The sequence below is a fragment of the Patagioenas fasciata genome, chromosome Z (genome assembly GCF_037038585.1).
Source record: "Patagioenas fasciata isolate bPatFas1 chromosome Z, bPatFas1.hap1, whole genome shotgun sequence".
Taxonomy (NCBI): Eukaryota; Metazoa; Chordata; class Aves; order Columbiformes; family Columbidae; genus Patagioenas; species Patagioenas fasciata.
The window spans coordinates 20563934-20578415 of NC_092560.1; the positions used below are offsets into that span (position 1 = coordinate 20563934).

The 14482-nt window shown below is 37.5% G+C and overlaps 1 protein-coding gene across 9 annotated transcripts in view; it reads left to right on the forward strand.

Moving 5' to 3' along the window:
* Positions 1-14482, forward strand: part of ZDHHC21 (zinc finger DHHC-type palmitoyltransferase 21) — a 44085-nt gene that overhangs the window by 14180 nt on the left and 15423 nt on the right. For all 9 annotated transcript variants that reach the window (XR_011736383.1, XR_011736382.1, XM_065861077.2 and 6 more), the window contains exon 7: positions 7632-7748. Coding sequence is in view for 7 of the 9 variants with exons in the window: in XM_065861077.2 (XP_065717149.1) it covers positions 7632-7748 (117 nt within the window). In the remaining 2 variants the exon portion in view is untranslated. The remainder of the gene's footprint in view (positions 1-7631; positions 7749-14482) is intronic.

The following is a 14482-nucleotide window of genomic DNA, read 5'->3' on the forward strand; positions in this document are numbered from 1 at the left end:
CAAAGTATTTGCTTGGAGATGGTCTGTACAAGAGAGGAAAAGGGAAATTATGTTTACTTCAGACAGTTTGCAACCTCTGAAGGGGTAATAATAGTTGTTAATAATAACAGCTGAAAAATGAATATGTATAAAACTTTGGTCTTGATGGTTTAACGAGGTTAATTTGAAGACTTTCAGAGAGAAGCCTACTTTTAATATCTACCTTTCAGAAGATGTGACAGGTTAGCAAGCAGAATATTAATACCTGTGCAGTAATTATTTTAACCCAGTTTAATGTAGTTGCCTGCAGAGTGGGTCAGGTTCACATGTTTGCCTGAATTTACACAAAGATGTGGAAGAAATTGAGTACTTTGTTCTATTTGGTTTAGTTTTGTTTTCTTTTAGCTGTGAGGTTTTTTGGCTTTATGAGTTTGCGTATGTGGACACTTCAAATGACACTTCTGAAAAACAGGATCAGTGTTACAGTATATAACATTCTGTCCCCCAGAGAGATAAATATGTTTACACTGTATAGAAAAACTTAGTAGACACAGCAGATCTGGTCTGTTTAGACCTTTGTTAAGTCTAGTATTACACTGAATAGTATTTAGCTTTCTCAGTTTTTCAGCTGCAGGATTGGGGTGCACACAGTGAAGTACAGAAAGTTAATAATAATTTATTTGGGCATCTAGTCAATATATCTACCTGTAAGATGACATCAGAGCCCTATAAAACTGATTTTTTTTGAGTGTTGCTAAGGATATGATGCCATATAACATTGTGCCATGAAATAATTTGTCAGAATGACATAATTTTGGCATCAAATGAACAGGACCAGTGGGAAGATTTGCTTACTATTGGTTAGAGTTTTGTGCAAGCATCCTGCATGATTCTTTTAGTCTTTGTAGATTAATTGGAGCTGAAGTACCGCAGCATTGCAGAGACTGCAGTACCTTCTGCCTTTCATGAAAGCACTGTTCTTTGTCAAAATTTTGGCTGTAACCAAGAGCGCTTATTTTCTGAATTGACAGAGACTAGTGTTAACCACAGATTCAAAAAATGGATTTTTTTTTTTTTTTCTAAACAGCCATCGGTAATTAGCTTACTTCCTGCTCATTAAAATACTTTTGAATTTTTTGGTGGTGTGCCTTCATCTTAATTTTTATTCTTTGGATATTAAATAGTACACAACACAGAAGCTGTAGAATTAAAATTACTTTTAATGCTTTTGTGAAATACTCATTTTTTCACAGTCCTGATTAATGCATTATGAAGATGTGATCACTATATGCATGTTAATATTTCCTTCCGAATGAAAACTTGTGTTTTAATTTTTAAAGAGTTAAGTAAGAAAAGCCCAATATTTTTAATTAAGTATACTGAGGTAAAGGTGATAGCTTTAAGGCTGTTGAAGGGAGCCATTTCCATAGAGATGCAATCTTTCAGCTTCAGGTTTTATAGCAGAAAATTGCTGCATAGTATTCTTGGCTCTTTTAATCTGTACACTGTTAGAAACATGGATTGTGGTTATTGCCCCGGTTGTCCAGCAGGAGGAGTACCATTACTGCTAGAAATGAAGGAAATGATAAATAAATTTTGTATGTGAGATGCTAGCAGAAGAAAAATCTATAATTTGAATTAAACAGCTTATGAATTCCTCTGCAAGCTTTGATGATTTTCAGAGGCTAAGACTGCAGCATTCTTAATTTTGCATCTTAATTAAAAAACATCAAGGTCAGGAAGTTGAATCCTTTAGGAAATATTCAGTCTTGGGGACAGTGAGATCAGAAGAATGACTCCATGACTACATAGTTGCTCTCTATGTGGCTGTGGTGGCACAGATTCTAGACACAGCGTGCCAAGTAGCAGCAAAAATAAATGTTTTGGCAGTATATTTTGTGTGATTCATAGAAGGCTTTTAATCTTTTCAGCAAAAGCTTTACTGGTAAATTTTGTTTGCTAGACATGTTGCTGTAATAGAATGATTGTCATAGGAAAAAACACTGACATGTAAAACCCTGAAACTTTTTGCTCTAGTGTACTTTTATTTTGTTATCAGGTATGTGGTTATCCATTGTATATTTTGAAAATACTGTTACTTAATTTTTTAAGTATTTTGAACTGTATGGGTAGAGAGGGGAGGAAACATAAAGGAGGAAGCATTGTGGCAATATCAGCCTGCTCCATCTTGGGACTCAGCTTTCCTAATTCCAAACAAAAGGTGTTGGAAAATATTAATCAGACTTTGTGAGGAGATTATCTACAGTAACATTTATTTCAATAATATGTATTAAGTAATATTCTTTAAAATCTGGAAATGTGTATAATCCAGTGTCCATTTATATTGTAAAAAGAATGTACAGGAAACCTTTTTTCTTACGGTCACAAAATGACCTACAAGGATGTGTGAGTTTAAAAAGAATAAAATACATCAAAATTTTCTTTTCAGGGTTATGCAAAACCGACCTAACCCGGCTTTCCTCCCTTATAATTGTAAGGACAGTATATGAACAATGAATTAACTTTAGACAGTAGATACGTGGTCAGTAAAAATAAATAAATGAATAAATATATATATATAATACATATATATTTAGGAACAACTGAGAGGATAACATTTTTTTTTAAAAAACTTAATATCCTGATAGTGTCATTTTATGTAAAAATTGTATGGCGTTTTCTTAAATTCTGTTCTAGTCTGAAATGATTTCAGAATTATTGCTTTGGCTTGAACTCTGTGTAGACGATTTTTGGAATCAGAGAGCTATTTCCATTTTCACTTGAAACAAAATCAATAATGAATCAGACTGGAAAATTACTCATTTAGTAGAATTGAAGTAGTCCTGAATCAAAAAGTGCTTTACATAAACATCTGTTGTTATTAATAATAAATATCTCTACAAAAGAGCTTATTAGAATGCAGCTTGTGTTCTGTGAAATAATTGCTCCTTTTTTTTTTAAACATTAGTGAATTTTCTCCCTTGTCTATCTCCTTCCTCTTTCTTACTGCAAAACCTCCTCTGGATTTTTTTTTTTTAATTTATTTATTTTATGGTCTGGCTTTGTTCTGTATTCTATACTGGTTTTCTGCCAGGTTGATAGACTGACTTCATCATGAGACTGGGACAGACATCCTGGGCATTTATGACTGAAAATATACAAGCATGTGTTACTATGAGATATCCCTTCCCCAAAAGAAACATCAAGTATCTTAATATATTTTGTCAGTATATTAATTTCTGTGCAGATAATATTTCAGTAAAGAATCGAGATTGAACAAATGAATCTTACATTGTAAATTACAATTTAAGGAAGTTGTTTTTCACTTTGTCTTTTCTGGAACAGACAGAATAGTCCTGTGTTGATCCTGCTGAAAACTATTTTTTTAAAGGAATACTGTAAACCCTTGAAAATGACAACCCAGTACTGCAAATGACAGGGACCCATTAAATGTTTTTATGTTTTTGTTGCTGTTTGTGTCAGCAAGGTAAAAAGGAAGTTGAATTTGTAAGCAGTCATCATATCATTGATTATGATCTTGAGCTGAACCCATCATTGGCTTTTGACGGCTGTCTTTTATGATAGCATAAAGCTATAATAGCTCTTTTCCTAGTCAGTGGTAGCCTTCATTGCAGGTATCATCCGTAGCAGTTGATGCTCACAAATGAAGACATGGCATATGTTCTGCCGTGGGGTTGAGGAAGTCTTGTGTGAATTTGTCATGGAGACTGACTTTCTGTGGAATGTTTTAGTATTGCCTGTTAAGATAAAGATGCCAGATCTCATGGTTTGTAATCCGTTCCTAAACATCCAATCGTAATCCAATTCCTAAACAGACCTACACTTTGTTTCTTGTTTTGTGACATGTTTCTATTGTACACATGTCTGTCAATATTTCTAAGCAGCCAAGAATCCTTGCAGTTTAATTGGATGGCTAAAAGTAGTGGCTAAAGGGAACTTAAAACCTCTTAGAACAGTCAACAGCCTGGGTGGTGGACAACTCTGAATTGGGTAGGAAATGCTGACTAGAAAAACAATGGGATCAGCCTGTGTGAACTGAAGTTTTGACAAAGCAGTCAGGCTGTAATGTTGACAAAAAAGAGAGGAGAAGGGGGCTATCAGAAGGGCAGCTCACACATTGTTAAGAGTCTGCATTTAACATCTGTGTTGAGACCACAAGTGTCAGCCTGGCCCAACGTGGAAAAAAACTGCTATGGGATAAAACCCTATTGTGCCATGAGAGAGCATTCACACATTGGTGATGTTAACTTAGCACGTGTATGCATTGTGGCTCAGTCTGTGTAGTTCCTTCTCTCACCACAGATAGCATGATTTCGGAGCTTGGGGGGCCGGTTGTCTCAGTATTCCCCATTCACTGAGACTGGCAAGTCCTAGGTGGTCTACAAACATGAAGATCTGTTCAATATACATTGAAAGAGGCATTAACTTTATAATTATTGGCTGGTCTTGGGGATTGATTTATTATAGCTTTGATTTGTTTTCTTAACTGGCAGAAATAGAATTTCACAGGATCATTTTGATTGGAAGAGACCATTGAGATCCATCGATGTGGATCGAGTCCAACCATAACCTAACTCTAGCACTAAACCATGTCCCTAAGAACCTCAACTAAATGTCTTCTAAACACCTCCGGGGATGGTGACTCCACCACTTCCCTGGGCAGCCTGTTCCAATGCCTGACAGCCCTTTCCATGAAGAATTTTTCCTAATATTCAATCTGAACCTCCCCTGGCACAACTTGAGGCCATTTCCTCTTGTCCTATCACTTGCTACTTGGGAGAAGAGACCAACACCCTCCATGCTACAACCTCCTTTCAGGTAGTTGTAGACAGCGATAATGTCTCCCCTCAGCCTCCTTTTCTCCAGGCTAAACAGACTCAGCTCCCCCAGCTGCTCCTCATCAGCTTCATCACCCTCCTCTCCACTCTCTCTAGCACTTCAATGTCCCAAAACTGAACATGGGATTCAAGGTGCGGCCTCACCAGCACCCAGTACAGTGGCACAATCACTTCCCTATTCCTGCTGGCCACAATATTCCTGATACAAACCAGGATGCTGTTGGCCTTTTTGGCCACCTGGGCACACTGCTGGCTCATGTTCAGCTGGCTGTCAGTCATCATCCCCAGGTCCTTTTCCTCCAGGCAGCTTTCCAGGACAACAACCCCAAGCCTGTAGTGCTGCCTGGGGTTGTTGTGACCCAAGTGCAACGTTTTTGTCAATTCTAAGAAGGAATAATAAAAACAAATTGGCTTGAGCTTCTATGTAAAGAAACAACATCCTCAGTGTATCACCATCATCATCATTATTATTATTGTTTTTACTGTGATTTAAATGAAATTTTTTTACTGATTTTTTTTTTCAGTTTTCATGGAGTCACATGTTTCTATTTGAATGCAGAATTGTGAAAGCTCTGTTATTAAGATCTGATTACTGAAAGATGCTATTCCTGCATATCTTTTGGTTTTCTGTAGAAAAGTGCTGTTTTGTATGTACAGATTGCTAGGTGGGTGCCCAGTATTGATGTCCAGGCCATCATTGCCTCAGAGACTTTGTTTCCTCTAGGGTTGTGTAGTGGCTGGGGAAAGCATTGGTGGTATCACCTCTTCTCACTAGTAATTCAGCAACCCCCAGTCTTTTGCAGTAGATGCTTTCATTTTTGGGGAAGGAAGGGAGGAGAAAAGGAAGCACGGAGGAAAGGAGTTAGGAAAGGAGTAGTATTCCTGGGTCTTTACTTCAGTATGAAAGATCTTTCCTTTTCTGTACTTGGAGTTTTTACATGAGTTAGAAGGGCCAAGTGCAAAATGCAACCTGCTTTATTTACAGTAGGATTTTCTGTTGTCATGTGTTGAGTGATGTCTCTTTTTCCTGCTGAATATTATGCACAAGAGAAGGAACTCTTTTAATTAGAGTGTTGGGAGAATGCTCAGAGCTGTGTTATAAACTTTTTTCTAATGAGAGTGTGATGCTAAATCCATAATGTGACTTCACTGTTGGCAATCTTCTCCTACATTTCACTGTTTTCTGTTAATTTTAGTTTGACTATACTAAAACATTTCTGATATAATAAAACAACATATATATGAAAAGAAAGCATTTTACAACTAATAGAACCTGTGTCTTGCCTTGCTTTTATTTAAAGCTTTGGTGGGCTTGTGGAAAGGGGAATAAAGGTTACTATGAATGCTTTTATTTTGAGTTGATTTAACTTTGAATTAACTTGTTAACTAAGTAAGAAGGGTTAAAAAAAAGTGGAAACTAAAAATGTATTTTCTACAAGCAAGAAAGGCCAATACTAACAAGAGCTGGCTTAACAGTTCAGAAAAGACTGCTGGGATTTGCTTTTTGTTTTAGGTGGTTAACTAGTGATTTTTGCTTGTTCATTAAGTATCAACTTTCTTCGCAGCTTTAGGAGCCATTATAAACTTTTTTTCTGGGCTTATATTTTGAACTTTCACGGAAATAATTTAAAACTAAAATTAGACTACTTTATTAAATATGATTTGCTTTTCAGTGTTCCTGAATCTAAGAATTCCTCTTGCTTAAGTCCTGCTGGTTGAACATAAAGAAACAGCATGATAGTTTTGTTTTGTTTTCGTTTTGTGTGTGTGTGTTTTGTTTGTTTGTTTGGTGTGTGTATTATTTTTTTTTGTCATTCACTTCACTTTTATGTTCTGGTTGTGATTTAAAGTTTACTTGAAAGGTTTTAATAGTTTCCTGCTGTCATCTGGCTTCTCTAAGTGAAAAAGCAGATGTGTCATTCAAAAGACATCCTTGAGAACATAATCGTAACTTATAAATAAGAGATTGGGTGAGCTATCTCATTTTCAAGGGTAGGATGGAGTGTGAACTTGCAGTACATCTACACTAACCGCTGTGTATGATTGTTTTCCTGTGATAAAAATAAGGTGGTTTATCTTTTGAAAAAGATCTATAAAGCTCTCTTAAGCTTTTCGTATTTTCTGCTAGGTGATACCAGGCTTTCCAGAGCAGCTGTTACAGTAAATTCATAGTCTCCTGTACCCTGAGGCAACTTGGTTGTGCACCCGTTTCCAAAATTACAATAATCCATTTAAGCCCAAAATTTAAAAGGTGGAGATAAGTTTATATTGGATAAAGGATAACATTACAATGAAACCAATCCAATACAGATACTTGGATTCTGATCTGGAGTCAAGCTAGGAATGTTACTGTTTTTATTACAAAAGAGGTGATGTTAAAATTAAATTTGCTGTGTCTGCGAGCTTAGATATAGGAGTCTTATAAATCAGACTGTTTAACAGGATGCTTTTCATGTTATGGAGCTTGTGTGTAGCAATCTGGCACAGTTTGAGATGGAAAATTCAGAAATAACCTATTTGAACTTGATGTATTCCCATACCTTAAATACCTGAAGGAGGATTTTTAACAGTCTGGCAAAAATGCCCAACTGTTTACATGTATAAATAAAAGATTATTGGTTTATAATTTTAGCATATAAATGTATAAATGATTTGCAATGTAGCTCAGAAATCCACTGTTTGCCTTTAGCTGTAAGTCTTCAGGAACAACTCTTATCTAGTATTTCTGTTTGATTCAAATACTTGAATTAATTTGTAAGTGCTAAAGTCTCTCTTCTTTCTGTGTTGTTCTAGGATGTTTTTGTATTTAGACATGAACTTGCTCTCCTAAGAATATCTGCCTTCATGGGTCTAATAATATTAGGTGGAATAAGTGGACTCTTTTACACTCAGTTAATGGGTATTTTCACCGTAAGTATCTAATTTTAGAAGTATTTATTAGTTTTATTTTGAATAAAGTTGATAAAAGCAGATTGCATTTAAGCGAAGAGTAAGAAATGCACTATGAGGCATCTACATGGTATGTGCTCTGTCAAAACTCTTGTCTCTGTGGAAGTCTCCAGTAAGCCTTCTAAAAAACAAGTGTCTAATAATTCAGCTATCAAGGCAGTTTTAGTAAAATAAAGCCATACATTGTTCTGGAATTGTGCAGTGTATAAGGTACGTATTTGTGGGCTTTGATTTTTGTTTTTATTTTAAACTCTTCTGTGCCCTGGTCTCAATTATACTTTGTGACAGTGAGGCCCACTGATAAATCATACTTTCTGAGAACACAGACTTTTCGTAAAGTATTATAATAAATATGGTTACATTCATATATCTCAGTTACTAAACTGTGGAATGGGGTCATGTGCAATTTACAATGCATATTCTGTATTTAAAGGTACAGGAAAAAAAACTCCGCATGGAAAGATTTTCCAGTTAAATGCATTTGGTAATGTAATAAATATCTGCAAGAAACAAGCTTTTGTTGCTGTAATATCCTGTTCTGGACATTAGAAGTTAACCACTTCCAGTGAATTCTTTAAAGTCATGTTGCGAATCCATAGAAGCATTCAGTGTTGAACAGAGAGAGTATATTAGTTGGATCTGTACATGTCTGAAAGGGTATATGATGTGGTCTGCAAAATGTTTCTTTAAATACAGTAATATATAAGATGGCAGCATCTTTGTGACTACAACTGACTGAGATCTGTCTGAGATTTCATTTTGGAATTACAAGGGTTTACACAGTATTAATCTTTGTAGATGCATAATGGAAAACCTCCTAGCTGTATTATGCAATTCCTTTGTATGGAATAAAGGACAAAAATTGCTGTATAATTTTTACTTCTGTTAGATAAAGCAATAATATTGGCCATTGTTTTTATTGTATTACCTTTACATAAATTTAGTGCCTTCTGCTCTTTGCGTGGCTATGGCTATGCTGTGTATTATTTTGCCATCCTCCAGCTGCTCTTCTGTCAATCCCCAGGTCTACAGATGTAACTTTGTGCCCCTTTACAATGTGCTTGATTTCTGTTCCAGCATCTTGCTGACAGGTTCTCACCTCCCTGTTTAAATGCTGGCACACAGCCTTTGCATCTGTGTCCTCTAGAGTTGAGGTTTTTTTTCTAATCTGATACTATGCCTTGCTGGGTATCTAGCTGAAATGGTGCAGACGTCTGAATTCTGCTCACCCTCATTCCCAGTAGTGGGAGAGATGGAAACTCAGGAAACCTTAGAGTGCAGATGCTGAAACATGGATGTTGTTTTAGTCTCTCTTAAATGGATATATGAGAATGAACAAAAAGCCATGCAATTGATACTACACTGAAATACAGAAATGATACATTCAGATACTATGAAATAAAAACTCTCAGACTGAACCTGATTCTGTCAGATACACCTGAAACTTGGGCCATTTCTGTTCAGACGCAGGCTACCAACTCTGCTGCCTCTGCAACAGGTGTGAATTCCCAGTGTATTTTTTCACCATCCTGAGCCTTAACACTGTCAGGCTGCTACCACCACTGCTAACTCTTATAAAGTGCTGTAAAGCTCCTTTATTCTGTGTCATTTGTATACTATACTCTGACGTACATCCCGTTGCACTTACTGAGCTAGCCACTACCCTGGAACAGATGTAAGCTAATAGCATTTTCAAGTTCAGCCTCCTTTTATGTACTTGAATCATAATTCTGTGGATCACTGAGCTGCAGTGTGCATGGATACTCCCTTTTGTCCTGTTTGCCAAACTTCGTGAAACAAACACAACACAGTGATTATGATAGAATCATAGAATGATTTGGGTTGGAAGAGACCTTAAAGATCACCTAGTTCCAACCCCTCTACTATGGGCAGGGACACCTTCCAGACCCCCTTGCTCAAAACCTCACCCAACCTGGCCTTGAACACTTCCAGGGATGAGGCAGCCAGAGTTTCCCTGGGCAGCCTATTCCAGTGCCTCCCACCCTCATGGTGAAGAATTTCTTGCTTATATCTAGTCTAAATCTGCCCTCTTTCAGTTTACAGCCATCACCACTTGTTCTGTCACTACCTGCCCTTGTAAAAAGTCCCTCCCCAGCTTGTAGGTCCCCTTTAGGTACAAGAAGACTGCTGTAAGGTCTCCCCAGAGCCTTCTCCAGACTGAACAACCCCAAGTCACTCGGCCTGTCCTCACAGGAGAGGTGCTCCAGTCCTGTGGTAATCTTTGTGGCCGTCATCTGGACTTTCTCTGACAGATGCATGTCCTTCTTATGTTGGGGGCCTCAGAGCTCAGCACAGTACTCCAGGTAGTGTCTCACAAGAGCAGAGTAGAGGAGGAGAGTCACATCCCTTGTCCTGCTGGTCAGGCTTCTTTTGATGCAGCCCAGGATACAGTTGCCTTTCTGAGCTCTAAGTACACAATGCTGCATTGTGTTTGAGCTTCTCATCAACCAGCACCCCCAAGTCCTTCTTCTCAGGGCTACTCTTAATCCATTCTCTGCCCATCCTGTATTTGTGCTTGGGGTTGCCCTTATCCATGTACAGGACCTTGCACTTTACCTTATTGAGATTCATGAGGTTCACACAAGCCTACCTCTCAAGCCTGTCAAGATAATTCCTTCCCACCAGCATGTCAACTATGCTACACAGCTTGGTGTTTTTGGCAAAGTTGTTGAGGTCACAATCCGTCCCACTGTCCATGTGACCAACAAAAATGTTGATTGTGGACATGAATGGACTATGAGAGCCAGATTCTGGCAAGTACAGACCTTCTGCATTAGGGCCTCTCATTGTACCCTACCTGTAACAGAGGGGCTACTGTACTTGCATCATATAGACAAGATTTTAGGTTTGGGATTCCTGATTGGGATTGCTGTGGAAGTAGAAGTCCATTACTGGGATCTCCAAACTCTTAATTCATTCACACCACGTGAATGGTATTGCATTGCCTCATTGAAGAACATAGGTCATCTGATCCATCCCCCGCTCAAAGCATTTCCATATCAGCAGTGCAATCATCTGCTTCGTTTTCATTCCTTTCTTCATGAGTATAGAATTGGCAATAATAAACAATACAGTCATTTTGAGGAAATCTGCTTGGGAACAACTAGTCAGAATTCAAACAAACAAAGCCAAATCTGTTTGGTGAGGTTTTGCTTAGTCTGCAAGTTGTGTCAGAAGATCTTTCTGTACAAGTGGCTTTTGATTGTCAGCATTGTAGTGTGGGGATTTGTTTCCTCTGTAAGCAGTTACTAGCAGCTTTGGCTAGCCGATGGAAAAGGCAGAGGAGAGGGCAGCAGGTGAGTGAGTAGTTTCTCTGCAGGCTTGCCAAAGACACGCCTGTCATGCATAGAATTGGGGAACAGAGAGGCTGGGTATACCCACCCACAGTGTGGAAGACATTCAAGTCCTTTAGAAGCTATGAACCGTGATCACTAAGAGACACAGTGTTCCTACTGTGTACTGTGCTGGAGTTACTGTTCAGCGTTTAACCTTCTTGTATAAACTAAGCAAATAGTATCTGAAATGAGTTCTATTTAAAATAATGAATTAATCATGAAATTAAGTTTAGCTGGGTAGAAGGTACAGATCAGAAGTTATTTAACAGAAGACTACGATCATTGAAGTGTAATAGTGCAGACTATTAATTTAAAAGAAACTCAAACAGGCATGGATATGCACAGTTAAAGTATTCGTGTTATATTAATTGCTGCATAGCTGTTCTTGAGAGAATTAGTTTCAGTGTTTGCTAAAGCTGCTCAGAGACGTGCAAGAGAGGTGGACGAAAGCATCAGCCTTGTGAAAAAGGTGAAGCAGGGCATCTCTTACTTGTGCTTGTACAAGAAGACAGATAATAAATGCTTTCCTAGTTTGTGCTCCATGCCTGTGTTTGCAGTTTAACATCAAGCCAAGATCAGTTCCACAGCTTCTGGATAAAACTTATTTTTAAATAATAGAGACAATCACCATTGCAGCTCTGTGATCTAAACTTTGACTGATATATATTGTTGCTAGATGACTCCAATAAGTTTGGGTTTGTTTGAGTTTAACGTTATTTACCTTTATTTCAAATGCTGCCAAAATGGTATTTTTTGGAAAGAAAAATAAACTCAAGGTTTATCAAACTTTGACCCTTTTAAATTAATAGTGAAACTTCCTGATTCTCCATCAGGTAAACTTGGTTGACTGTCATTATATAATATAATTTTCCAGAAACCAAGCCAATAGCTTCTGTTTCATCTAAGTAATGTAAAGCTAAGGCTACCTTTTTTCCAGGAATGTTGGATGTGTATATTAAAAAAAATCTCCAGTCCTCAGTTTTTCAGTATCTTCTGTGTAGACTGTATGTTCTCTGCTTACCATCAGTCTCACAGAAGCAACGTCGGATAATGAGACCACAGAGCTGGTCGTCCTCTAGCGTCATCAGTAGTGAGGAACTAGGACCTGAAATGGCAGCTTCATGCTTCATTGTTTATGGTTGATTTCCACAATGGGGTGGCCCTGCTCAAATGTAAAATGATTGACATGCACTATGCATTGTGAAGTGTGATATGTACCCCAGGTCAGAACACCTGTGCTGATTCTTCATATTTACAACAGCTTATTTTTTTGCCAGTGCAGCAAGATAGACAAGTTGAATGTATGGAATTAAGCTGCATTAAGTTACCTTTGTATATAGCATTTTTTAAGCAGAGTTCCTCTTTTCTAGAATTGAAGTGATGGCTTGGCAAGCCATAAGAATAAGCAGAAGTTTTTTTTCATAGGATTTTAAGGGGAAATATTGGCATTTTTTCTTCTTTGATAATTTTTTTCAGAAGTTAAAAAATGTTTTCCAACTGAACATGTAATGGAAAGCATATATCTGACAATCTCCAGCGTGTTTTTCTGGAAGAGTGCTGTAGCTAAAACAGGGAAGCAAAGCAGCACGTTATGAACTGCAGGTGAAATATTCTGCCATGTGTGCTGGCTCTTTCCAGCATTCAGTGGTGTTGACTGATTTTCTGTGCCTGTCGTTGCATAATGCTCATTGATTATAAAAGCAGATCCATTATGTAAAAGTTCTTTACGAAAAAACTTCATGTAATCTGCCGTTATCCTGTTACATGTGTGTTCAACAGATGCTAAGATGGTTGGAAAAAATGTGCTTTTTGGTAAAAATGAAAACTTTGTAACTTGTGCACTCAAATTTGGCTCTTGCACAGACAATGTTCTTAAGGCTGTACTGCTTCAGAAGGAAATTAATAGACGAAGTTACCTAACAGGCAGTAATTTCTCTGAGTACATTTACTACCTCTCTTGTCATGTTATCACTGTTAGGGTATAATTAGTGCAAGACTATCCCTATCTCATCTGGAGGTCCAGGAAGCCAAAGAACAAGGGAGGTGACTTCCTACAACGAGAGGAGAACAGCTGGTTGGCAAAAACTGTCCTTAGAGGAACTTTTGACATGAATTGTTCTGATGAAGAGGGGGGCAGCTGAGGTGGCCTCTGTGTATGAGATTAGTGCTTTCTCCCTAGAAACTAGCATATGTGAGACACACTTCTAGCAGAAGGGGCACATGTCTCTTTTCATCCTTCTTCGATTGCTTTCACCAAGCTTTGTTTGCCTTTACTGTCATCATTATCCTGAATTTTAGCACTTCTTCCAGTGGGTACCTGAAATCTCTCTTGGGGAACTTTTATTTAGAACATTTGGAAGCAGAGGTGTCTAAATTCTCTCTAATTCAGAAGTCTCTGAAATAGGGAGAAAATTAGGATGCTAATTTAGGAACTCTATGATTCTCAGAAGATGCTCTTCATAAAATCTCAGCATAACAATTCTTCTTCTTACTTACAATTTTAATGTTTCTGGAGAACTGGGTGGAAGAAATCAGTTCCACCCAGGAAGAGAGTGCTATCTGATGTAATTTCCAAAATGATCATGCATTTATATCGAAGGCCTGCCTATCTTTCATTCTTGGTGCTTGCTTCTCCAGTGTGCTATTCCCTGTAACTGCTTGTAGCACGAATTTGAATTTTATATTCCTGACCTGGAAATGAAGCTGTAATTCTTACATTGTCAGCCAACATGATGTTTTTTAATGACACTGCTTGATAAGTAAAAACTTGCTTAGCATGAAACTGTAAGTAAAACACAGAACAACAACAAAGAAGTTTTTGTCAGTTGCACCTTAGAAAAACTAAATGTTCTCCTACTGAGAATGGCATTTATATACTTATTTATTTACTTATCTATCATTTACGTATGTATGTATGTATCTATCTATCTGTCTATCTATCTATCTATTTTAAATTTTTGGTACCCCTTACTTCAGATTACTTCTAGATGCTTGTACTCCTGCAAGCAATTATTCCTCCTTTACCTCAACCTCTACAGGATAACAAGGTAGCTCTAGTATAGACACTTTCAAAGTCCATGAAGGTAGAGAGGTATTTATTTATATGGTGACTTGTTGTAATAGTAAAAATATTATTTATAGCTATATTATAAATTTGTGTGAGATAGGTAGTCACAGTTTAGAAAGTTGTTGAATTTTGCACAAAAAAATCCTAAACATCTCCTTTCTTGTGCAACTACTGCCTATGCCTGTTTATGACATTGTACTACAATGGCAAGTGCAAAGTTTATCTAGGAAAGAACACTTCGCACTTAACATAGAAGAAGATCTTGAGGCGGA